This window comes from Oxyura jamaicensis, chromosome 5 (assembly GCF_011077185.1).
Source record: "Oxyura jamaicensis isolate SHBP4307 breed ruddy duck chromosome 5, BPBGC_Ojam_1.0, whole genome shotgun sequence".
Classification (NCBI taxonomy): Eukaryota; Metazoa; Chordata; class Aves; order Anseriformes; family Anatidae; genus Oxyura; species Oxyura jamaicensis.
In genome coordinates this window covers 9,147,056-9,173,687 of record NC_048897.1, presented here as the reverse complement: position 1 = coordinate 9,173,687, position 26,632 = coordinate 9,147,056, and the positions used below count along the sequence as shown (strand labels likewise).

The 26,632-nt window shown below is 44.1% G+C and overlaps 1 protein-coding gene across 10 annotated transcripts in view; it reads left to right on the top strand.

Moving 5' to 3' along the window:
- TSPAN4 (tetraspanin 4) overlaps positions 1 to 26,632 on the top strand; it is a 410,086-nt gene that overhangs the window by 375,570 nt on the left and 7,884 nt on the right. For all 10 annotated transcript variants that reach the window (XM_035327287.1, XM_035327285.1, XM_035327286.1 and 7 more), the window contains 3 exons: positions 14,658 to 14,759; positions 23,268 to 23,399; positions 24,975 to 25,058. In XM_035327287.1, coding sequence (XP_035183178.1) covers positions 14,658 to 14,759; positions 23,268 to 23,399; positions 24,975 to 25,058 — 318 coding nt within the window. The remainder of the gene's footprint in view (positions 1 to 14,657; positions 14,760 to 23,267; positions 23,400 to 24,974; positions 25,059 to 26,632) is intronic.

Sequence of the window (26,632 nt, the reverse complement as noted above, 5' to 3'; positions counted from 1 at the left end):
GTGAGTGGCAGGTAGCTTCACCACAGCTAACCGCAGCACTGTGTTTTCTGAAAAGGTTACAGTCTAGATGGTGGAAGTTTTACAAATAAAAAAGTTAATGGGATTCTGAATAGGATACCATGAACCAGATGCTTTACTAGAAGGAAGTTCCTCCAGAACTAAAGCACGACTAGGGAGTGTGGTGAACATGGGTGTCCGTGGCGGTGGGTTTTTTATGTCAAAAGAGGGAATAAAAGGCATTTCCCCACATTTATTCAGGGTTCTTGAACTGTGATGGAGCATGATTTGTGCCGCCATGGAGCATGATTTGTGCCCCCAGATGCCAATTTAAAAGAAGCAGTGCCTGACGCTCCAAGGCAGGATGTGGTAAATAGATTGACTTGTTTTCTGTCAACTTTTCTTCCAGGATGGATCTGAAGTAAAGTTGAAGGTGCAGGGCATGAGTGACAATCTGGCATGAATAACAAAGTCCTTGTTCCTGGAAAACACTATAACCTTCTGGAAAGGCTTAGAGGTTGTAAGACCAGATGAAAGTGTTAAGGTCATCTGTGATCCATAGGATCCATAGCATTGCAGTCAGTATTGTCACCATCAAACTAATTACATCTGAATTACAACTTTGCAAAACTCCTAAGCCTTCATTTAAGGACATCATTGACTGCACCTCATTTCTCAATAAATTGTTCAAAAGATTGTTTTTTCACAGTTAAAATTGTGCCTTGTTTCTCTCTCGCATTTGTCTAGCTTAACTTCTAACCATTAACTCTCATTATGTCTTTTTCCAGTAGATTAAAGTGCTGTCTACTGTTGAGAATTGCTTCTCCATGTAGGTATGTGAAGGCTGCAATTAGGCTGCTTTTTAACCCTGCCACTCGGTTTAGTTCATCCAAGAGCGTTAGCCATGTGAAGCAAAGCGTGCTTCTCTAGCTTTTTCTTGTAGGTCTTCTCTGAAATCTTTCCATATTTTCCGTTGATCTCCAAAAGCGTGGATGTCAGTCCTACAGCGTAGCAGTGCTGATACAACTCAGCCTTTTTTCAGCTTATGCTAAATATACCCATGATTGTTGCCCCTTCAAATTGGAAGTGTTGCTTTTGGAGCGTGTTCATTTCCTCGGTCCATCTGCAGATTTTCTGCTTTCCAGAGTCTTACAGTCTCATCGTGTGACCGCTCTTGTTTGTTCCTAAACCTCTGTTCTTGCATTTTGCCTGGATAAGCCACAAGGCCCTGTAACCAAGCAGTCCAAGTGATCTCGGCAGATTATTTAATGCACAGCAAATTTTGTGCTATCTACAAAATCCTATTAGGAGTGATTTTTTTACTTCTTTCCCTAGCAATGAAAAAGATATCAAACAAGTTGGGGTCAAGAACCCACTGAAATCCCCACTGGATGAATCCCTTGTTTTTATTACTGTTCTTTATCTGTAGCTTTACTTTTTAAAATGCGTTCAGTATAGCTGCACTGATTTTCCTTTCTCTTATGCCCCCATAAACCTTGAAGCTGTTAGTAAATGTCAGTGAAATTGGAGCTATTTAGGGGCGTTGAAAGCAGCAAGTTAGATGGGTGGAGAGAGACCCCATGGAGGAAAAGGTCTTAGCGCTAGCTCAGCCAGTGTTCCTAGACACCAAAGCATGCAAGGGGGAAGAGAGAGAGAAGATGGTGTCCAGCTTTACAAAGAGATGGGATCAATGCTTCTCTTTTTCAAAAAATCAATCTCTTAATTAGGAAAGAGGGACTCGTTTTGATTTTTAAAATGAAAAGTTAGAAGCGCGAGCAGTAAGTGCAAAACAAGCCAGAAGCAGCTGAAGAGCATCCCCTGAAGGGTTCTTGAGACCATTGTTATATGTGGCAGATTTAACTTTTTTTTTTTTTTTTTTTTTTTTTCGGCTTCCACTCCTGCAAGTGATAGCTGCCACTGCTGACAGGCTGTTGGTGAATAAACCAGATCCTAACGGACAGTGGCTCAGTCTGCGCGGATCACTTCCACAACCTTGGTGCCCTCTGTAGAAGCAGAAGCTTGTTTCAGATCTTCAGCTCAACCTTTCAGAAACAGATCCTCTTCTGAAAGATGTGTATGCACGTGCAGTAGGTATATGCCACTGCCAAAATAAATGGGAAAACCAAGCAAAACAAAACCAACGTTCTGTTCCTACTTGCCAGAAAGCTTTTAGGACCGGAGGAATTTTTGGAAGAGCAAGAAAAGAGATGAATTAGCATAGCAGGTTGGTGACAGGGTAAAACCCATGCCATAGGCTTGCACTCACCAGGAGGTTGTCCTGTGATGGAGTGGCAGTCGCCTCAGACAATGTGTGTGGCTTTAAGGGTGATATTGGATACTACATACATGTTTGTGCCCAGCTAATAATACTGTAGCCTGATCTCAGAAGCAAATCAGAGGTGTCTGGAGATTGTCCAAACTAACCTTTACAAATGTGTCAGTGACCTCGAGGTGACTGGCAGTCAATTAATTCAAGGTGAAATTATCCAGTGGAGATATGCCCTTTAAGGATCCTGATTAAGATGCAGCTTGTGCTTGGAACTGATTAAAAGTGATTGCCATCTGAAGGAGATGGTGTTGTGGCCGGCAGTGATTTGATTGAGTCTGGATTATTGTAGACAGTTCTCTATATACTTTTAGATGTGACCTTGTTCTGTTGTTGAGAGGCAGACAGGCCAAGAAGGACCAACTCTGCAGATTTTCTTCCTTTTTTCCTAACCAGTGACTCCTTTGGATTTGGAATGGGACAGTTTAATAGGCCAGGCATCACTGTTGATGCTGTATGCTTTGTATTGAGGTACAAGATTTCAGGCTGTGAAGTCGGGCTTTTAGCGGTTTTATGAGCTCTAGAATTCAATAATCAAAGAAGAAAAGTACAACATCGCTTCCCCTTCCTGGGCAGCAAAGTTGCTTGTTGTTGGAGGAGGTTCTTGGCGCCCCAGACTTTGTCTCCTTCCCCTTTCCTTTCCCTGTTTGAATGAGACCCAGCAGCTCTGGGGGATCTTCAGACACTGTGAAGTTGGAGTGCCACAGGACTGCTGACCCTGCCCCTGGGGCAAATGCTGGCGTTGGTATTGCCAAGGTTCTGCGGATCCTCTGACCAAGTACACAGACCACCACGCAATTCCACTCAAGGAAATCAGTTACTGCATACCTACTTGTTAAACATTAGCAAAATGAATAATTTTGCGTTATCTCATGGCAATAGCAAGTCACTCACCGGTCTCTTGAGTATTTTCTGTCACAACACGGGCATCCCCTTCCACTGGGGAAGTCTGCTTACCCGCAGTCCAGCTACGTCTGGTAAGTGATCTCTGAAAGCTTACTAGTACGTCTGGGTTTTATCGGGTTAGGTGAGGGTGGCTCAGATCATAATCTCGCTCGGGTCCCTTGAATGGATCACATTCTGGGATAAAGGAGGCTCCCCAGGCAGTAGCAGTTTGAGGTGAACCTTTCATCCAGATTTCCAGTTTCTCCTTTCATCCAGATTTGTTGCATTTAGCAGGGTTTCTGCTGTTCATTTACCAAATGCCAATTTTATGTCAATATATTTTTTGTTTTGTATGGAAACATTGCAGTACCCCAGTACCTCGTCTGTATGAAGGCACTGCCATTCACCTCTGTTTAACGTGTGGTGAAACAACTGCGTTCCCTTCTCCATTCAACCTGCCTGACTTCACAAGAGAAATGCAGCTCTTTGTGACATGATTAGAAGTAGAGAGGGTGTTGGGAACATGCATTTTGTGTTATGGAAGTGTGACTGGCAGGTTGTTTATGTGCTTGTTTTCTGTTATTATGGAAAGCAATCTCCATGTAGTTTCAGTCACTGACTCCCAAATCATTCCCTTCATGATAAAATCTGTTTTCTATGAAGTATCCGGTGAAGAGCTGCAATTGTTCTTTCATTAAAATGAAAGAGGCATTTAACAGCAGTTACTCACTTCCATTGCTTTTGTCATCTTGCTTTCCAAGACATTTTATTTACCAGTTCATAATATCTCCACTTAAAAGCTACCTGATGATTAAAAACAGTAATTCCAGTTGCTTGTGAAGGTCAGAACTCCCACGATGTCAAAAATGCTGTTTTGGAGAGGGAATGGTTTACAAACTTGCATGTACCCCAGTAGAAACATGTTTCCGAGCCACTGGAGAGCCTATGTGACTGATGCCAAGTAAGTAGAAATGTGAGCAGCTCCATTGATTTCCATGGAGCCAGGCAGATTTCTGCTAGTTGAGGAGCTGGTATTTCACGTAACCTTTGATTCTTGTAAGTGCATGTCTGTGTGATTAGAAGAAAAGAACATATTTTCTAGGAAGAAAATGTAGGTATGGAGATAATTACCTTCTCTGGTGTTTCGCCAGGAGGATATTGAGGTCTTTCTCCATTTTCTTCAGAATAAAGCCTGGCAGCTCTTCAAATGGTCTTGCTGAGTTTCTGCAAAGTAGCCAAGTGTTCCTGCAGAGCCCTCTGTCTCTCCAAGCATGCTTTTCCCCAGAGCCAGGACTTGTGCTACCCTCTCGCTCTGGGGCTGCCATGTGCAGTCCTCCCACCTGGAGGCTGAGCAGAGATCCTCCTGCGGTAGGCATAAAGCTTGCTGTCATGAGCATGACTTCGCCTGCCATTCCCTTCCCTCCAAGGATAGCGGTAATTCTCCTCGCAGCATTATTTATTTAAAGTGAGTTCATTTCAGAGAAAGCATATCTTAAGAATAATAAAGCAGGCTGTGTGCATAGCTCACTTTCCCCTAAGGACTAACAGCCTGTGGATTTAGGAAGACACTGCTTGTGCAATCCACAGCATCTCTCTGCCAGCCTGCCTTTCCAGACAGGTTTCTCCAGGCAGAATAACAGATACTAACCCTACAGTGGGCTTTAATCTGTTTTGGTTTTCTTTCTTTCTTTCTTTATTTTTCAATATGCATTGTAGTTCCAGCAAGAGAAAGGTGGTTTATCACCAGACTCTTTGTTCTAAGGAACCAGGAACACTTCTTCCCCTGAGGACACGATTTAACCAGCCCTCTCCCCCTCTTGCCTTACAGCTTACCCGCTATGATCACGAGTTGCTGGTGGAAATGACAATGCTAGGCCTGGCAGGTCAGGTCTGCCACCAGGAGGTGGCACTTGCAGTGCCAGTGAAAAACCCCGGGCAGGTTGAAAGGGGTGAAAAATGCCTTTCCCATCACCTCCAGCAAGGTTCAGGTGCCACCATTCAGATCTAGGTAGGATGAAATTGTGACTTGCTCAGAGATGTATTTACCTCACAGCACTGGACAAATTCTGTGTTTTGGCTTATATTTTCCTATCACAGCTGTGAATTTAAGAAGAAATGAGGTTCCTTGGATAAACGAATTTGACAGAGAGCCTCCACTTAACATGGTTTGTAGGACTGGCCCATATTCTCTTGCCACAGGGAGAGTGTAGGGTATAGTTTGCCTTTGCTATCATTCCTCCCCTGATATTTTAGTAGGTTTGCTTTGAAAGCCCTCTCATTCACCTTTAAACTAAGTAAATGAGTATCGTAAATAATTGAAACTACAGTTGATCCCATGGGAAGGCTGCAACAAATGGCATAGTGGGCAAGTGGCCAAGTCCTTCATCTCTGTGAGTAACCTACTGGCTATCCTCTTCCCAGCACACAGCATCTGCGAAGGAGTCTGTGTCCAATATCACTGTTCCGCCTAATACATCATCGCACAATGGTCATCAGTTCCTACAAGGAAAGAGGCTTGTCTCCTTGCTTCAGATTGCCTCTGCACGCTCTGAAGCCTTTGTGGCAGCTAATTGGATCTCAAGCTCTATTGACATGTGCATCCCTAGGTATTTGGCTTTTTTAGGGTGTTTTTTTTTTTGGTCTGCATAGATGGAGATAACAGGTTGTTAGCACTTGAAACACAAATCCAACCCACCTTTCATGTCTCTTGGCAAACAAAGGCTAAACAGCATGTATCACATTAATTAGCATCCTTCCCAATTTACTTATCTGAGGATATACTGATGGCTGTTGAGGACAAATGAAAGCGAGTATCTTGGAAAAAGGCAAAGAGGCTGAATACAGATATCCTGGAATCATTCTAAGCATAAGCACAGGTTTTGAAAGAACGGGCATTTCCCTTTTCTGCTGTTGTAGATTCCGTGTACATGGGATTTCAATACATAAACATGGCTCAGAGGAGTCTTTACACCCTGGCACAGAAGTGGTCCTATAGCCACTGAAGATCAAGGCAAAATTGCCATCTACTTGGACACGCAGGGAAGGAATTATTCTTACTGTGGGGACATGAGTGAGTAGGAGGGTTGACACCCGAAGGAGACAAAGGCTTTGAGGATCATTTGGGACACGAGGCTGTTACTCCTGGAGACGTGCGTTGCTGAGAACAGCAGCTGGTGGGACACAGAGCTGGAAAAAGGGGACAGATCTCTTCTCAGTCAGTCATCTTTGGAGCAAGTACACAGAGAAAACCTAACGACAACGGGAAATTGCATTCTGGAAGAGAAATGGCAATGCTGGGTAATGACAGCACCTGACTTTGCTGGTGTCACTGCTATTGGGGATGTTAGTATCATTTTCCTGACCAGCCTAATAACCTGGAGAAGAGTTTATTTACATGTGAACAAAAGGTTTCTTATAAAGAATTGTCATAAAAAGCATCCATAGTGCTGTATTAATAATTCTGTATTTCACAAAAAAACATGCACCTTTGTGTTCTCTCATTGAAACTCCTCCAATATGCTGGTGAGACTTTAGTCTCTCAAAATGCATAATGCTCTAGAAGAATTCACTTAATGTCCTAGTAATTAATTAGTTGTGTTAGCCTTCTAGGTATGTAATTGATTTGATTTACCTGCATAGTTTTACCTAGCCCTTTCCCCATGCTCACTGCACCGTGCAAACTGCCCTGAAACAAGAAGCAGCAAGCAAAGAATTCACGCTCAAGGCTTTTATTCCCAGGTTCACTAAAAATAAATGAGCTCAGTTTTTTTTAGGGAGGCGGAGGACAGTCTCACTTGGGAGTGCCAGGGTGCCACAGAGGATAGAGAGCTGCATGTACCCATCCTCTTAAATAAGTAGTCAGCTGCGCCATTGGATTAAGTCTGTATCAAGCTAAGAACGTGCATCTTAATATTTTGAGCCCTTCTCTCTGAGCTAGTTATGATGTACTTTATTTAAACAAGCTTGGGGACCTGATGCACAAACTATTCAGCTGTTGCTGTGGATAAGAACTGATTAGATTGCAGTGACCTCCTTGGCTAAAGAAAAGCATACTTTCCATTTACACCAGCAGTGACGGGGAGCTAAACATCCACTTTGCGAGAAAGCAGCTCTCTCCCCTTGAACTTTAAAGGAATCATTTGAACAAAATGAGCTGTGGTTTGCTGAAAACATGTGAATTTGCTCTTGCACAAAAAGTTTGATTGGCAAAGCCTAGTGACTTGTCATACTTGTGATCTCTGTTTAAAACAAAGCAACAGTAAAGCTGCTGTTGGGATTAGTTGGTGTCTTAATGGTATGAGCAGTACAGGGATGTTTCGGTGGCTGCCTCTCTTGCAGCCTCAGCTGTCTGCTGCATCAGGTGCCTTGACATCTGCTTTTGAGCACAAGCAGGTGCTCGTGGGCAGAAGACTGATGAAACTGCAGTTAATTGTATGCACAAACCCTGGACCCTGGAAAAACGGATTTGAAAACCCAAGCTCTTTGGCTTCCTTGTTAGTTTTTTTTTTTGTTTCTAATAGAAACTACTCCAAGTTCTTGGTTCGTGTGGTGGGAGACTCGCAGTTTCACCAGCTTCCTGCTCCAGGCTTCCTGCTTTCTTCTTTTGCTTCCTGCTGGACCTCAGTTTAACCCTGTCAGTGTCAGGAGGGTTACTGTCCCTCTCAGGTCAGTAACTCTGTTAATTAGCTCAGATTCTGTAAAGGGCTTCACGTCCCAGGTGGTTTTTGGTATTAAATACTTGCTCCAAATTTTGTGGCACAAGTGCAGTGTGATATCTTCTGTTTTATCAATAAAGAACTGAAACACAAGACAAGCCATGACTTTTCAAGAGTACATAGCATCGCACAGCTTCTTCGCACTCCCAGATCATTTCTTAGGATCTTCTCTTCCTCTGTTCTCCACTCATCCTCTGAAGTTACGCAGCCAGTGACCGTGTATCTCCGCTGGTATCAAACATGGCTAGAGTCAATAAGCATTTCAGCAACCTTGGAAGATTCCTAAACTTTTGATTCCTGAGGCAGGCTTTTACAGTCAAATCAGGAAAAGAAAATTCAGTAAGCAAGCAGCTTGCGTTTTTTAAGGAAGAAATTACAAGAAAATATTAAGACCTGGAGCTGTTTCACATCTGGAGAGAAAGCGAGGAAGAGGGAATCTCCCATAGCTGACTAAAGCATCTTGGAGATGCCGTGTAACAGTGGTGGCACTGACAAGAAGTTAGTCTGTTGTCCCTTGACTGCCAAACATCAGCAAAACTCATGCAATGCCCCTTACTTAGCTCAGTAGTCTTTAGCCTAAAATCTTACAAGATTTCTATTGAGAGGCAGATGGTACAGGGAGTTCAGGGCTGAAGAAAACATGTACTGCCCTGAGCTTCTTACTGTTATAGACAGGCTTGGGGACATCTCATTTAAAACAAGCCTTACCTGTTGGTACAATCAATCTCATCTCTTCTTAGCAGTCAAGAGGGCTCCCACAAATGGCCTTATAGATCAGATGCTTTCTGTTTACATTCGATTTCCCACTCCCTGCTATTTGTAGAAAATGATCATCAAGGCATTACTTTTAAAGTTTTGCCTGGTGGGAAACTATTGGGTATTTTGTCGTTTCCTTGCAGCTTCTCCTACCCGAGTGGAGAGGCAGAGAGGTAGAGGAAGCAATCACCAGAAAGGTCAGGAATATTTACTTACCTGTATTGAAGTGCTGCTGAGTGGCTTTGTCCAGTCTGGGAGCTGGCTGGGTGATTTTTTTTTTTCGTTCAGGATGTGGTAGGGAAGTACTGAGGCTTGAAATTAAAAGCCTCTATTTACCTGTGGGTTAGAAAGCTGGGGTTGCTGCTGGCATCCTCTGTCTGGCCTTTGCCTAAAGGCTATGCCAGAATGTAAGTGACATCTCATGCTGGCAGCGAGTTGAAACGGAGCTGATAACAAAAGATCTCCCCAAGAGGCTGCTTTTGGCCCTTCCTCCAAAGAGGATTGCAGCAAAGCCTCCCCATGTGCCGGGACAGCAGAAAGGGTTTGGCTCTTCAGTGTCACTGTGGCTTCAGCTTCATCAGAGAGTTGTAAATACTGGCAAAGCCTGGGCTCTGCACAGATACAACTTGTTGTTGCAGTTCTGTGCTTTTACCAGGAAGGCAAGGAGGAGTCTGGCAGCTCCTGGTCCTCTTGAAGGGTGCTGGCCTTGCGCTGGGCTTGCCAGCCAGCCACAGCTCCCCTGGTGGGCTCTGCATTTCCAAAGCAAAGAGGGGACACAACCAAGAGTAAAACAAGCCTTATACATGAATTGCCACGGCTTAAGTAGCTGTCCCAAGGAACCACTTCTTAACTTGGCCTGAATTTATACACAGGTTTAAGTAAGGTGTGTGCAAGGGACGTTTGGCCACTGCTGTGATGTAGATGAGGCTGGGACAGATCCCTGCCCCTTCTCCCTCGCTGCATCAGCTGCTTCCAGCCACTGACCTCGGCTGCAGTTACTCTCCAGTCCTGCTACAGGTCTTGCAGCTCCTCTCTTGTTCAGATATTGCAGTACTTCAGTGCCTGAAGCTCTCTGCACGTGACCTGTGTACCATAGAGTGGTATCATTTGTTTTTAGAAAGTCTTTTTAATAAGGCCATGAGATATTTAACAGCCAAATTAGGCTCTTACAGAAGACATGGGAAAATATTTGTGCTCATGGCAGTGGGAACAGGATCTGACGTTAGGTAAAGTGCTAGCCATGTGTATGCCCTGCTCTAAGAAGTGGTGATCTTGCGCTGCTCTGAAGTGGATTTCCACACTGAGCAGCAGGACACATTGAACTTCTCTTAGCAGAAACACCACTGAAACCTGGTGATGTTAACAGGAATAAACCTCCAATGTGACTGAAGCCAGAAGTTGCAGGAATTCGCATGGAAGTGGTGCCAGGTAAAAGCTCACTCGTCTCATCTTTTGCCTGATGAATCCTATGGAGAAGAAGAGTTTTTCTCTGCTTCATTTCCAGATTAATAAAAGGTTCTTACTGTCTAACCTTTCAGAAACTCTTTCTTCTGAGGAAATCCACATGACTAAAAATAGGCATCTCATTTAGAATAATGGTTTGCCTGCTGAGAGTTTTTTATTATGCTTTGTTGTGCTCCTTCACAAGTATGATGCTTTGCCAAAGGCATGGCTTCTGTATGGGAGAACGCAGCAGATTCAAAGTGCAGAATATTTAATACAGTTCTTACAGCCCCTGTTTTGTGATAGACGTTTTGCCCGGCTGAGGACTGGTAGCGCAGAGACAAACAAGAGAAGCTGACAGATTGGTGAATGCTGGGTGGGATCGCTTTTCAGCAGGCTTGATGAATCACTCTGCTGCAGCATTTCATTTTCAGAAAGATCATTTGCGGAAAAAGTCAAATGGAAGGCAGAAAAAGAGGCAGCCGGGAGTGTTTTGTGAGTTTTCATTTAAATCAAATATACCATTAAATTAGAATAAAGATATATTTAAAAGTTCCTGCTATTCCAAACACATTTTGAGGAACAAACAAAATCCAGGCTAGCAGGAAACAGAACGACCTGGAGGAGGGTTTGCCAGTCATGTTCCAAAAGTAGGTGTTGAGTTTTGTTTAACTCTGGTCGAATCCAGTAGGAATCATGTGTCTAGAGCTTCAAACAGTGCTTCAATTAGGTAAGAAAAAATATCCATGTTAAAACCTCGCAGGCAGGTCATTCAAGCAGAGGCTAATGTGCTTTTAATAGGACTGCACGTGGACACTGAACTCCTTGAATGAGGGAAGTGGTCTTGCTTAATGCCTTGTCAGGGCTCTTAGAAGTTCAAGGCTGCATCTGTGTCAAGACCGACTAATTAACAGATGCACATTAATAAAAAGGGCTCTCTCGGTTGTGCTGCACAAGGTTGCTTTGAGGGCTCTGTGCTCAGCACGAGGGGTGACTTTCACATCCATTTTCTCGCTGTACCAAATTTGTTGTCGTCTTCAAATCAGGCTCGGCAGTTTTTCTCCTGTCTCTCATGGGAGCATCAGCCCATCTGTAAGAGCTTTTCCAGGCCAAAACTTTCACCCTTGTTTCTGGATCCCCGCCATACTCAGCGGGGTTGCAGGGAGGTGAAGGCAGGCAGAATCGTACGGAGAGGTGAGAGTTACGGCACAGCTTTATCAGCTTGGCAGGGTGAAAGGCTGCAGGGGATGCCGAACACCTTTTTGACCCTAGCAGAAGCATACAGCAGAGTGTGAATGCTTTGAGGAGTAGCTCTTTGAAAAAGGTTTTAAATCAGCTGCTCTTCAGAGAATAGCACTCTTTGGTGCATTTACAGCACACTTGGTTAGAAGATCAGTTAGAAACTCATCTAAAGGAGAACTATGTAAAATGCTACAGTCACTCAAATAAATACAAAGCTGTATATGTATGTGTATATGTATATAACACTATGAGATTTCTAGATAGCTTCCCATGTCAGGGGACATGGAAGAACAAAATAAAGAAATGTGGAGGTACTGTTCACAGCATCTGTATGCCTGCCTCTTGCAAAGAAGCAAGCAGTTGAGAGACTGCCTGGAGATGAGAGAGAAGGAAATGAGACACACATACAGCGTGGGGTTATAAAATGCTTATGTCCCCATCTAAGCAAGATGTTCAAACAGACACTTTCTTTTTAAACCAACAAATAATAATAATGGGTCATACGATGCGCATGAATTGATGTGAAGGGACTTGATTTCAAAGCATTGATGCTTTGAAATGCTAGTGAAGGATGTGGTCACGTAATGCCTGTTTCCTTAAGTAACGTTTTGCTGTTCGCTCCATTTCTGAAATGTGGAAGTCTGTTGCCAGTTGTGTTCACCACATAAAATTCTTACACTATTTGTGCAGGGAAAAGTTGTTAACTTTATGAGAAGGAGAGGGCTTGCTTTCATTTTGCCTCTGCAAGTTGCTCATTAGTGAATCTTCTGCAGGTAAAAAGGAAGAGCAGGAACTCATGGAGAGGCAGTCTATTGAGACCACGTTATAGCACACACGAGCTAACAAAACATTACTCTTGATGTTGAAGTACTGTATAAATGTTGATCTCAAGTTATTAAACATCATTGATCTCAAGTAGGACATGGAGATTGCCTTGACAAAGGCAGCCTGTGAGCCCGGGTAAAAGAGATTATCGTGTTGAGCCACTGCATCAGTTTGCAGATCAAAATCTGAGTGCAGAAGTGCAAACTTCACATTTTGCATCTGGTAGGATGCCACTTGCCTTTCAGAGAAGCTTCACTGTTACATTTGACCTCATCCCCCTTCTTCCAGATTAGCAGTGATGGGAACTGTAGGCTGATGCGTAGCTCTCTCACTTTGCAGGGCAGATTTCCTTAAGTCTGATAAATTAATATTCCAAATAGACCTTCCTGTTTTGTCTTTGAGGTGATAAACCTAATAGCTAGATATCTGCCCTCAGCTAGGCTGTTCCTCTTCATCTGTCTCTTTCTGAATTAGTTCTTCATCAGTCAGTTTACCTCACTACTTCTGTGCGACACCAGCTAAATTTCAGAGCCTCTCTCAACTAACAGCACAACTGTGCATATCCATCCTCACTGGTGGTTCTGCTCGAGACCACAGGAGGTCCAGACAAGGCACGGGGAGCTGAGGGTAAGTGAAGAACTGAAACCCAGACCAGTCTAATTCCTAAAAGAAGGCTAGGAATCCCAAACACATGTAACTTTATCATTTATTGCCTGTAATTTTCTCAGCTAACTTCAAGCTTAATAATAGCTTTCAGATTTGGTGTTCTGTTCTAATTAACGTTCCAGTGACTGTATTCTCTCTGCGTAAAATCAAAAGCAGCTTCGATGATAATTGCAGTGGGAGCAGAGCACCTCCTGTTCAAGATAGCCATCCGTGAGAAAGTGCTTGCTTGACAGTCAAGATGTTGAGAGTAAGCAGCAGCTTTTTCTTGTACTACCCTGGAGCTGTATTCTGCTCTGCTGGGTGGTAGTAAACTTCTCAGAAGGAAACGAGAGAACCAGAGACCAAGCACCATCTTTGCACGTGCAGCAGAGACTTCTTTGTTGTGATGAACTTCTGAAGTCATAGTTTGTTGTGCAGTTGTGCTGTTGAGTAACTTTACTTTTACCCCATAATGACTATGACGCAGTGGGGTCAGAGTTCCTCTTTTACACTGTGGGAAATGCTTTGCATCCACTTTTTTTTCCAGCAGCAAACAAAAAGAATTCCGTGTGAATGATGCAGATGGAAAATCCTAGTGTATGGTAGAAGCACAAAAGCTTTAACTCAAAGTCAGCATCGGTTGTTTCATTTTGGATGCCCCTGGCTGGAATGACTGGTGTCAGAGACGCAATTACCAAGGAATACGTTTGGTCTGTCTGATGTCCCATGTGGAAGAGAAGCAGGCGTTGCCTTAGACTGTCCCCGTGAAGCAAGCCGTGAATTTATTTTGGTTGTCTTTTTGACTGCTTTAGCAAAAAGATCTGAGTAGCATTGTATTTTTCAGTCAGAGTTAGAGCAGATTAATGGAGAAGAAGGGACGGGTCTGCTCACCCTTCCTGCTGTACATCGGCTGTCGTTGAGGAGCACCCAGTGGGGGGGATGGATGGGCATATCTGAGCAGCTCCTCAGTGCTTTGCATTTACAGCACAGAAATCAGGTTAAGCTGTGAATATGCATAACAATAATGTAAAAATGTTCCTTCCTTTTTTTGTTTGCTTGATTCTATACAAACGTGTACGTGTGGTTATCCTGGGAGAGAGGCACTTGCAGTCGGTTCAGACGCTGTCTGTCGGTGACCAGTGGGCCAACAGCAGCCTGCTGTACCCAAGAGAGAGACTCAACTCTCGAGCACTGCAAGGGCCCCTGAAGCAGAACATCATTTAAGAGCAGCTCCATTTAGCAGCTAAATTCTTACATCCCATCTGTCCTGAATTCTGGATAGCTCTTTCCCTACTGCTTCAATATAAGTACATCCGTCCCGGTGTAAGAAGTGGGGTGTCTTGGCCAAAATAATGAACACAGTTCAGAGCATCACTGCAATGTTAGTGCTGCTGCTGATCTTTTTATGAAGCAAATAGAAGATGCTGCGGGGAACTTGTTTGCAACAGGAAGATATTAAGCTAAAAGGAAATGCTATGGGTAGATGAAAGTTTTCATTTATAGGTCTCATTTGCAAAAATGAGTGGTTAAACTGAATCCAGTCCCTCTATAGTACTATGGTGGTTAAGGGAGAAGGGCAAAGGCGTTCTGGAGGTCTGCAATGGAAAACATGACCATGAATTCAGAACAGGAGCTCCTAATGTTCTCTGCAGATACCTGTAATAGACACCAGCTCTATGGGAGAATGGCTTTAGGAAATGTCAGTTAACTTTTTATTTATTTCAGTTTATGACTATTGTCTGACATCCCTGTGCCCCCCTGCACTTTGATTCTGAGCGGTTGTACTCAGCAAAGTTTGAGTTCTGTGTCTTTTGTTGTTTCAGATTGACAAGTATGCTCAGCGCGATCTGAAGAAAGGGCTTCATTTGTATGGGACAGATGGAAACATTGGCCTAACTAATGCGTGGAGCATCATTCAAACAGATGTAAGTCTGAGCTTTTTCTTTTTTTTTTTTTCCCCTTCCTCTCTACCCTCTGGGTTCTGGAACAGCATATTCTATGTGCAGACCTAGTTAGACCCCCAGATCCCAAGCCAACCTCTTCCATCCAACCAGAACATTAGCAACTAAAAAGCTGTTTGTAACAAATGGTGGTTTTTGTTTATTTGTTTTGGCCAGGATAGCTCATTTCTGTTAAATATTTATATTTTGTTGACACCTAAATATCACTTAGTTTGCTATGCAGAGTGGAGGAGATGGCCAAACAGGAAACAAGCATCACCTTCTCTTTAAAGTCAAAGCAGTAGCTTCTGTCGGAGTGAGCAGCAACAGAGTAGTAACAAACACTTCAGACCCGTTTCATTTCTGTCTTGTCTCCTTTTGTTGCTTTTGTTGGTTTCTCCTAGCACAAAATGGAAACTGGCCATGGTGTTTGCAACCTCCTCCTACAGTCAGCACATTTTTTCCCAGCAGAATTCAGTCATCCTCCATCACAGATGGGCTGGGAATGATTTTTGCTATGTTGCCACCACTGTCGCATCATTCTGATTCTCTGACAACACTCTGCCAATGTTTGTCTCATAAGGCTAAGCTGAACTCCATAGCTGGCTTTTGTCCTTGTCTTGCTTGCTGAGGAAATGGCATCATTTACAGTCCAGGTTTATTAGCTCTGTCCATCTCTTTTCATATTCAGTGCAATTGTTTCTCTTGGGTACAACCTTTTTGATCTAAGTACTCTCTGAATGAGGAAAAGTGTTTCAACTTCTCTTCAGCTTTGGAAGAAGCACCTGTGCCACCTTGTTTTCACCCAGAAAATCTTTTGTAGCTTGCTTTCTCAGAATTCTCCTCCTGAGGTGCTAGCATGGTACAGACACGCAGGGCTCTTGTCTTGCCTCTAATGCCTTAAATTGGCCAGAAACTATAACCTCTGCCAATGCTTCAAAGTTATATGAACTACTCAAGATGATGGATGGGCAACCTTCTGCATTCTGGTACAACAAACCTGCTCGTTTTCCCTTTTTACAGAATCACTTCCTTTACTTTAGTAAAATCCTGAACTGTACATCTTCCAGTCTGATAGCGTTCAAGATTCACATACGCTTTTCTATACAATGTAAGATAACAGGAGCGGCAGGCTGCCAAGGAAGGTGGGACGTTTAAAAAGTTCAGGGTTGCTAGCAGAGCCAAAGAATTGTATTTTGGGGCTGTAGATCCTGTCCGTGTTGAGAGCAGCAGGCTGGCAGTGACAGTACTGCATATGAAAGTCTTGAACAGCTCAGGTCCAGCAAACAAGCTTCCTAGTCCAGCATCCTAGCAATTGCATGGGGAAGGTCCCTTCTGTCATCTTTCAAAGGATTTTGCATTAGTTCCTAATATTTTTCTCTTCCAACACTATGCTATATGAAAAGGGATCAATTACTGACAAGAAAAATGCATTTTGAGCTGCCGGCCCAACAGTAAGTCGTATATCATTGCTTATTTCAAACAGAATATAGAAGTTTTGCACCCTCACACTAACTTCATTCTGGAGTAAAATTTACTAATATTAAGATGTTTGTGGTAAATATTAATCTGGTTTCAGTGACACCCCAAGAAGTATTAGATATATACCTAAGGTGGAGGAAAAAACATCATGTGGAGGATTTAAGGGAAGCTTCTGCTTCCTTTCTGTAAAATTGGTGCAACAACATATTCTGGTATGTCCAATTCACCTATCCACCACATTTTTTTCAAGATGTTCTCAAATTGGAAGAAAGATATACCAGAATAATCAGAACTGTGGAAATCTACTTGATGGTGAGAAATTTACAAAGCTTCACCTAACCAGGAAAAGATGAAGTAGTGCTTTGATTGCAGTCCTTAAAAGGAAATGTTTTTTGAAAGTAGGGAGCGCTGCAATTGATCTGAGAGCTAAAAACACAAGCTACAGATACTTGATGGCAAGATGCCATTTGTGCAGCAGGATGCTGCATCCTCCTTCCCTGAAGTTGAGACAGTTTATTGTTTTTTGTTTGTTTGTTTGTTTGTTTTTCTAAAATAAATGGCCTTGTTCAGTGACAAGGTTGGGCTTGGTAGTTTGTGGTCTTTGCAGTGCTACAGATGATGCTAGACGATACGAATGGTTCCTTTGGCCTTGAAACCTCTTACTGTTTACAGAGGGTCTTATAAGTTTCGGACGTCAGCTAGTCCTAATGTCAGTGAGTTCTTAAGTCCCAAAAGAGCCCAGAAGATAACGGGAAAGTGCCACCTTGCAAGCCACCTGCAGTCGTGTTAAGTCGCTGCCTTTTCTAACAGGCCAGCTACCAGAGCACCACGCAGCGTCCTGGCAGCACCGCGCTCGTACAGCCCGCGTGCTCCCAGCGCTGGGTAGCGAGGAGAGGAACACGGCGCTCCCACGGAGCCAGCTCTACTGCTCTGCATAATTGCTTTTCACATGTATCTTTCAAAACTATTTTGGAATAGACTATTGCAGTGGTGCAGTGGAGGCAATCCAGCACAGTTAATTATGTAAAGCACTTTGCAGTTGAATAGCACTATGTAAATGCCAAGTATTATTTTTTGTGTTCAGTAATAATCGTTACCCCTTACATTGCTAATCAGTAGAGTGTAATCACTGATGAGAGGATTAGGAGCGTGCAGGGGACTTGCAGAAGGGAAGGTCCCGGCCCAGACTTGCTGTTCTTATTCTGGCTGCTAAGGGACAGCTCTCCCAACCCCCCATTAGAGCTAATCACGTTGCCATAGCACAATGTCTCAGCACTCATTTTTTTAATGGAGCCAGTAGACACCAGTCATCGGTTGAGCTATGGGCCGTGTCTGTATGTGGATGGAAAACAGCAGCCTCAGAAAAAGGCGAAATAAAACTTGACAGTAGCAGAAATGATGATGAGTTGTCCTCCCTTGTCCCCTCTGCATTCATCCTCCTTTCTTTGCACAGGCGTTACTCAGAGCTAGAGCAGGAGGCTGGCACTGGGATTGAAGTACTAGGCTTAGACCCAGGGGACTGAGCTCTGGCGTAGCTCTGCAGTTGTCCTGCTGTTAGCCTACAGACCGTCCCCACCAAGAGCCACCAAGTGTGGCAGCTGCTGCTTAAAGAAGGGGAAGAAAAGTTTTCCCAGGAACAGAGCTCTGTGTAGCTGGTGGCATTGGGTCTCCATGGGACTGGCTGGTCACGAGTTAGGGAGGCGTCTCCACTGCAGTAGGGATGGCCAGTGCAAACACAGGCACCTGTGAACGGGGCTGTTGGGCTCCTTCGGGGCGACCGAGCTGACGGGCAGGCTCCCCATCCTTTTTTCCTGAGTGGGGTGGGTGGGGGTGTCCCAGAAGAGTGACAGAAGAGCTAAGCAAGGAGGGGAATGGGGGCTGGTTTTGGGTTGTTCCTCCTCTTTTGCAGGGCTTTCTTCATTGAAGCCTTTGTGCCTTAAGAAATTGTTTTCCCCTTTTCACCAGAAGCATGCAGTGCACAGGGAACCAGGAGAAGGACAAGGCAGGCTTGGGCAGGCCCTGCTGCTGGGAGGAACGTCTAGATGTGGTCTGTGGTCTGCTGGGATTACCAACGAGGGAGTGGGGCTGAGCTGCATACATGCAATGCATGGTAGAGGAGAGCGCTAGGCTCGTTCTGCAGCGGTGTTGAGCCTTTAGGTCGGGGAGCTGGTGCAAACTGGAGCATTTTATTGATTTCTTTTTAATACCTTCAGCTTACCAAACTCACTGCCTTTCTCAATGGAGTTTCAAGCCTTAAAAGAATCCAGTGCACAAGCAGGTGACTTACACATGTCATGACTAAAGACCACAAAATAATACATTTATTTATTTTTTAATGTGGCTGAAATTGTGATAGTTTAGGATGTAAATTACACAGAACCATATCACAGTCCTCACCGACCAGGACTGGTTAAAGTTACAGGTAGAGATCATTAGGAAATGAGAAATATGCATTAATTTTTAAAACGTTGCTTCATCCCCAGCATCTCTGTGATCAATTTTTGAACACTTCTCCTTTTAACTAACCAGACAGCAATTTGAGAAGCATGGAGAAAAAGCATTAGCTTCACTAAAGTGAGCAAATTCAGCTCACTTTTATTGCTGTGTAATCCCTTTCATGTCTATTTAGACCAATGTAACTGAGAACAAAATTTGACCCAATCTCCCTCCACCCTGTCATTGATTTGATGTTAGATCAAAACATACTTTGGGATTACTGCTGAACTAATCCCAGAAATCCATTAAACATTATATGATTTTAAATTATAACTATCTTACTCACTGCTTTTTACAGTGATGAAAGAAAAAAATAAGGTAATATAAAAGTCATCCTACACTGTCCCTAGTGTCCCTACTAAAACCTGACTGAGCCAGGGACTGGATGTCTGCATGTTCAATTTTTATCTTTTCTTCTTTTTTTTCTTTTTTCCTTTTTTTTCTCCATCCCCCCTGTCCCAATGTGGCTGATCTTGTGAGATTTTGGCGGTGAAAATAAGGCCTGTTCAGTCTTGAATACCAGAGAGAACCATGCAAGAATCTTTACTTTTCCACTGCAGTAAGTTAGAAATACCGTGTTTAACATAAATTACCAGCCATAGATATACCAAGCAATTGCTTGTTAACACAAAAATAAAGCCATCTGCACGCAGCTTCCATTCCAAAAATACACCACGGAGACCTCAGTGCTGCTGGTGCGTTTGGCTGGGAAAAGTGCCTTAGCAGCACCACCTTTTGACTGCCCCTGGGCTTTTGGGAACCAACACGCCCGTTCAGACCCCCTGGTAATCAGTACTAGGGAGGGACCGATGTCTGTAACTGAGGAGGACAAAATGCGGTTTGATATCTCAGGAGACGGAGCCTCCCGTGTGAAGCAAACAGCATCGTTGTGTCAGTATTGCTGGAAACATTCAGCAGCAGGAGGTCAGATGCGCAGAGGCATTTGATGAGCTTTTTACTTGTTTGAGCCACTGTGCCCCAGCATTTGGAGGGTGTGAGTGTCCCCAGAACCAGTACCCAGCTGTCGCCTTGTGCCAGAAGTACCCCGTTTGTTCATGTGGGCATGCACAATTACCTCCAATGAGACGGGCTCTTTCACAGCTACAAGCCCTGGCATCGAGTGGTCTGAGGTGTCCAAGTCAGGTTGCCTTGAAGTTCCTGCTATTCAGGACAGTACCTGCTTTGCTCCTTTTTTAAGTGTGTCAAGCTAGATGCCCCAAATAAGCACAAGTAGTTTGTAATTGTGTCTGAAGATGTGAGTGAATTGTTCCCTGTTGAAACTAGGGACAAATCCATCAATTAGGCAACCCTATCTAACTTTATCACTAGTGAAAGGAATAATATGGGACTGAAAACAAAGCCCATAAAATGAAGGTGGTTGTAGCTTACCCTCCAGGAAACAGAATCCTCAATTGCTTCATGACAATCAGGCAGTTTAACTTTCTAGCCATGGCAAAACATCAGCCTTGGTGAAGGAACATGAGCTCTGATCTAACTGGCCGCAGCAAACTGCTGGTTGCAGAAATTACCTTCCACATGCCCTGTGCTTTCTCCACCCTCCAAACTATAGGTCTGTCTCCAGCCATCTTTGCTCAGAAAACATGTACCTTTTAACATTTAACATAACATTGCCCACAGATCTCTGGAAAGTAATCTTAGTTTGCTCACTGTCCTCAGTATGCGCCTTTATTATGCTTACTCTGTTTAGCAGTCCCTCATCGCTCTTAGTAATTTGGTTACTCCTTGTTCACCTTCCTGCACACAGGATAGATCAGTTGCTTGTAACACGACCAAAATCACTCCCACACTTGCTGTTCTCTGCTTAGGCCCCCGCACTGAAGTCTCCCAGCTTACTGAGCTCTCAGTTTATCCATCTCCCTGGCTCCTAGCCGGCCCCCTGTGCGGAAGCTATGCTGGTAACCCACTCGGACCCACTGCTGCTCGTTTCCTTGCTCTTGCCTCTTGCTTGGCCTACTGCCCTCACAGTGCCTCTGCTCCCTACAGACGCTGTGTACCTGACGTGGGCTTTGCTGACCGCTGCCTGCTTGCTGGGTCCCTGCGGTGTTTGCACGTCAGCGGTCAGTGCTTCCTCTCCTTTAGGACTGCGTTATCAGCCACTGCTTAATTCCTTCGTGCAGCCTTTCTTTGTCTTCCAAAGACATGACATCTCTTTTCATGTGTTATTATTTTTTCCAGCACCAAGATGATTGATCCTCATGCAATTTCATTCTGTTTCACCCTTGATCTTTTCTTAGCCCTTTCTCCCCTTGCTGGGACTGCCTTATCTGCCAGCAGTGGCAGGTAAGTATCCATATTTCATCCTCTGCTTTTGTACAGTACACAGAGGATCTGCGTGGGCAGGGAATGCGTGACCAAGACCAAACAAAGTTTGTCCCACTGCAGCTTGTCCATACCTGCATCCCCTCCTGTTATTTCTACCTGTTGGCTTACTGGGAAGTTTCTCACTGCTGTCCCAATCCTAAATCATGGCCTAGCCATGATCTGTGTCATGGGGCCCATAAAAGAGCTGGTCTCAATGCCTGTATTTGAACTACAAAACCCGTACGTCATCCCCGTAGTCTGTTGGACTTTGAGACCCTCAGCCATGCAAAATTACGGGGAGAAGGGGTTCAGTCCCAGTCTACGCAAACTTGTATCGCTTGTGTTCAGCCAGAACAGCACACAAACGTCTCAGGCCTTTCTGTTTTACTCTCTGTATCGCAGATGAGCCACATTCTCAGGGCTTGCTTGAAAGACAAGCTGTCTGTCACTTCGTCTGTCAAAAGAGCTGACTGATAACTAATGATGACACCCTGCAAGACCTTCTCATAAAATTTCCAGATAGATCCACACTCCTCAAATGCATGGCATGTGCTCTATACTGCTCTGATCCGTTTTTGGGACCGCTTCCTCAAGGAACTCCTGTCCTGTGTGCAGCAACATAAAGGAACAAAAGAAAGTCACAAACTTCTTTTTTCCTTTGAAGTTATTTTATAGAAAATGCAGCCTGTAAACTCACAAATCAAACACTAGCAAGCTAAGGATTGATTTCTGCCACAGACCAAATCAGAATTCTGAGCAGAACCTTAGGGGGATAGATGCGAGTCCAGGAAAGATTTCTGAGTTTTGTTTGGCAGAAGAAAAACAGAGCTGTGAGCACTGAAACGTCTCTATTGCAGATTGCTTTCTGTGAGTGCTTAAGTAAGTAAGGTACGATGTGCAAGGCAACGTGTGACACCTCTGCCCTCTGTTGGTCTTGAATGGCAGATCTCTGGTGTGTGCAGAGACCAGGCCACTCAGCCCTCCATGCCCACAGACCCTACAGCTGTTAGAGGGAAAACACGCTCAGGCCCATCTAGGTATCAGCTTCCCAAATCCTAATAGGACCTAATAGGAGGTCTTAAGACTTGGTGATGCAGAACTCAGCATGACTATGAGCTATCAGAAACGAGAGGAATGGGCTGCGTATGGAAGTGAAAAGTACTGTTCAGGCTTATATAAAATCAGGCTTAAAAAATACGATCTCAGCAAGTCATTTTGAGGCCAAGGAGGTGGCTGGCATAGCCATGAGAAAGCGCGAAGTACGGCCTGTAGCTGGGAGCAGTTCTGCAGCCCCCCGTCAGTGAAGCCGTGCAGGCTGCTTCTAGACATTAGTGCCGGAGTGCCTAAATACCTCCAGGTTCTTACTTTGGAGTTAGCGCAGGAGAGGCAGATGGTGTATACATCAATATGCTAGCCAGTCTTTGCGTGTTTTCTGTCACAGGCAGATCCCAGATCCCAGAGGGGAAGATGGTCACAGAGCCATTCCCTGTACTGTTCTGTACATCTCCTACACGTTTCATCCTGCTCCCAAAGTGGAACAAATCTTCCAGTTTAGCACTAATGCAGTTCCTGTACATTGCGTCAGTGTGTGAAGATACTTAAAGCAGCCATCACTTAGCAGCATCAAATAATGACGTCACGGAACTGCACCAAAGAGAGGAGGAAATAAATCTTTTAGTGAGTCACAAAGACTTTCAGAGGTGATCAGTAATTAACAGCTTAGAGAGAAATTTGCCTCATTAACTTCAATCATGATTTCATAAGTAGCATGCAGTTGAAATCCCAGTGTTGTTACCTCCTGGCTCCTATAACTGTAGCCTAAATATTTTTTTTCCTGACACCAAGCTGCAAATAATTGGCATAATCCTGCTCAGTCACACAGAACCTTGGTACTTGGCTGGCATTGTCCTATTTCAGCTCCTGCAGTGCCCTGCCACTGTAAATAGGTGCCTTTGCATCTTGTCTCAACATTAGCTACTTTAGCCTGTATGGGTAAAGCTAAGGAAATACTTTTTTTTTTTTTTTTTTAAGTTTCAAGTTCCTGCTAGTGTATTTTAAGTGTAACTCTGTGCACTGAATGAGGGCCTGTTTGTGTCCAATGGCAGGCATGGAAGCTTCTTCCATCACCTCAGAACAAGCAGACACCAGGGACAGATCATCCTTACAGTGTCATCTCGGTTCTTACTTTTCCAGTTCAGATGCTGTGGAGTCTCCAACTACACTGACTGGTTCGAAGTGTACAATACAACCCGGGTGCCAGACTCCTGCTGCTTGGAATTCAGTGAGAACTGTGGGCTCCATTCCCCAGGGACCTGGTGGAAAGCGGTGAGTAACTCCCCAGCTGCAGCTCAGCAGCCTCCTGCCAACCCAGGTGAAGGGCAGGAAGCTAGTTAGCTATAAGGGGATGAGGTGTGGTGTAACCTCGGGCAGCTTTAATCAGGTTTTGGAAGGCTCGTGTTGAGCTGCAGCTTTCACCTCTGAGGAAACTGCCAGTTTCAATACTTTGAAGAGCTGAAGGCATCTCATATCACAGCCAAGTACCTTCACTGATCTGGAGCATAGTCCACCCAGATCAAGCTAGGAAATGACAGGATTGTCTTTTTTAACGTCCACCTACTGGATTAAGGTAAAGGCAAATGGCTTCCCACACACCTAGCATACGCCCTGGAGCACTGGCATAGCGGTAGCTTTGTGTGGCACAAGCAGTCATGAGGCATAATTGCGAGCCTTGTGTGCTCTGCTCCTGCCAGGCACCCTAGTTCAGGGGTTTCTGCTGCTTGTAGAGCCCAAATTTCTGTCTGTAATTAGCTCAGCAATTGTTTGTGCTGATTACAGGTAGTGTAAATACCCAGGAGGGGTGTGGGGCAGGGCCAGCTGATGAAGTGGTATTGAAATGAAGTTTTGCTTGTTCTAATGGTTTGTGAAGACAGAAACTGTGCAAGAGCTCTCGGTTACTTTTTAGTGAGATTTCATACCCATGGATTGGCACTGGCAGAGGATGAGTTGCAGCCAAACACAGTTCCATCATACCTCTCAAGTCAAATTCTGAATTTAAGGACTTAAAAGTTCTTATTCTATTTATTTATAAAATTCAGGGCACCAAGATGATTGGCACAGGTTAACCGGGCTAAAACCACACTGTTTGGGCAGGCATTAATGCTGTGTACGTACTGTGGCAGCCACTAACTGAAGGCTGAACAACCTTGCCCATGTACATTTATGGGACACAGGGCGGTGTTTGTGCAAGGTTGTCCCACAGAGGCGGAGTGTGTTATTTAAAGAAAGGATTCACCTCAGCCAATTCCAGCCCCCCTCCAAGGGAAGGGGGATTGCCATGTTCCAAGGCTAGGAATGTGAGGTTACAGCTAGTGTGGAATTTAAAGCAGGAAGAAAATAATGGAGGCGCACCCATACTGCAGTTTAAAATGATGGAAAAAGGTAAGAAAGCAGCCCTTGTGCAGCAGGAGAGGCTACTGAGCAGCTCTCACTGACACCCTTCTTTGTGTACTCTGTATATATGTTTGTGTGTGTGTGTGTGCATATGTCTATTTATCATATATATTCTGTAATAAACCTTTCCTGAGACGTGGAGAAAAATGGAAAGGCTCCTCCTGAAATTCTAGCTGCTTCTAGTTGGATTTTAGAGAGCCAAAGATGCCCCAAATCTAGTTCTTGATTGTATTTAATTACTGGCCCACTTCATAGTCATGTGTGCAGCGTTTTGGAGCTGGTATTACAGCCAGTACTCCCTGTGCAGGCTCTAAGCCAGAAAGGCACTGTATTTGCTCCAGTAGTGACACAATGAACCAGGGTACCCAGCAGCTTAGTGTTGTATTTCCTGTCTTTATGTTCCCGGGGGAATACAGCCATGTGTTTATAGCTAATACATTTTTTTTCTAGCCTTGCTACGAAACGGTGAAAATATGGCTCCAGGAAAACTTACTAGCAGTGGGAATCTTTGGATTGTGCACAGCTCTGGTGCAGGTAAATTTTAATACTGATTTTGAAATCCTAAGTAATCACAACTAGTAAGTGCTAATAGACATATTCTGCCCAAGCGAATTTCAAATTTTGCATGATGTTAGACTAAAACTCAGAGATCTAAGTCTCTCCCATGTTTTCATTCTGTTAAAATACTGTGTAAAGGGTACAGAACTAGGAATACTGCACACATTTTCTGTCACGATGCATTGCAAAGAGCAGGCACCTTACCACGTGGTTTATTTAAGGCTCACACTGAACTCAGTGAAGAGGCAATGTCTTGTGACACTATCCTAGTCATTGTAGGGTGAATTGCCTTTTAGAGTACCTGTATTTGTTCAGTAATTTTCCAGAGGCCAATCAGCTTAAGCTAAATATCTAATTTTGAGCTGGTGTAAAGGTAGCTTAAGTCTTCAATCCCATCCTAAGGCCTAGGGTAAATTCTAAGTTTAGATGTTGCTCCCAGAATTCAACCTTGCTGATAAAACTATTCACCTTTGCCATTAATTTCTGTGAAAGTAGGTAGCCAGACTGGTACAGAGCTGCTGCTAAGATTGTGACTTGCAGTTATTTCCAGTGTAACTTCGGTCAGAGGAAGGTCAGCCATCAGCGCAGTGGATTGTTTCTTTCTCTTCAGTATATGTATTTTTAATCCATCTGGTGGTGACTCTGGCCCCAGTGCAGCCACGGCAGTACAAACCATAGCCTGAGGATACACAGGTGAAAGCTGCACCAGAGCTCAAGCAGTTTCAGCTCTAGGTCAGCCCTCTGCTTACGGTCTGGAGGCCCACTCCTGAACGCAGTAAGACAGAGTTCAGAGTTCTAGTTTCCAGTTCCTGCCTGTCTCTCACAGTCAACACGTAAGCAGAAAGGATGGCATAGCTAAGCTCATGCTATATAACTCCAAATTAACCCATGGCTTTAAATTTTGCATGGTATACTGCTGGCAGCAGCAAGAAAGAGACTGGGATCACAGTTCAGTTTATATGCTTGCTAGTGTTGGATTAGAATAACATGTATCTTACTTTCTCGTAAGTCATGGCTGCAATTTACCAGTGCAAATGCCTGACTCTTTGTAGGCCCCAATTCAGTAGAGTTTTATGTTTTCTAGTATTTTAAGCTGATATGCTTGGGAAGCAGGTAAGTGTAACAAGATCAAATGGCCACTAGACAATATAACAAGAAGTGCTTGTTAATCTGTTACCACATTTAAAAAACAACTTTTGAGCATTTAGGGAGTCTTTAAAAGATACACTAAACACCCAGCATGCCATGGCAGTGTTCTGCCCACAGGCCCTGATGACATTCAGGGTATTGAAGAGCAAATACTATCCTTCTGACAAACAGGAGTGACTAATTTCCAATGGGAGCAAACATTTCAGACAACTTTAAAATGCTGATTGATAGTGCCAGTAAATGCTGTGAAATACAGAGAAAATAGCTCAGCATACAAACACGTTTCTCAGGGGCTGCCCCTAGCTGCACTACGTGATTGAATCTAATTGATGATGAAAGATTTGATCCACTGTCACCTCAAATGAATTGGGCTCCCTCCATTGTTGCTGTTACAATGCTGA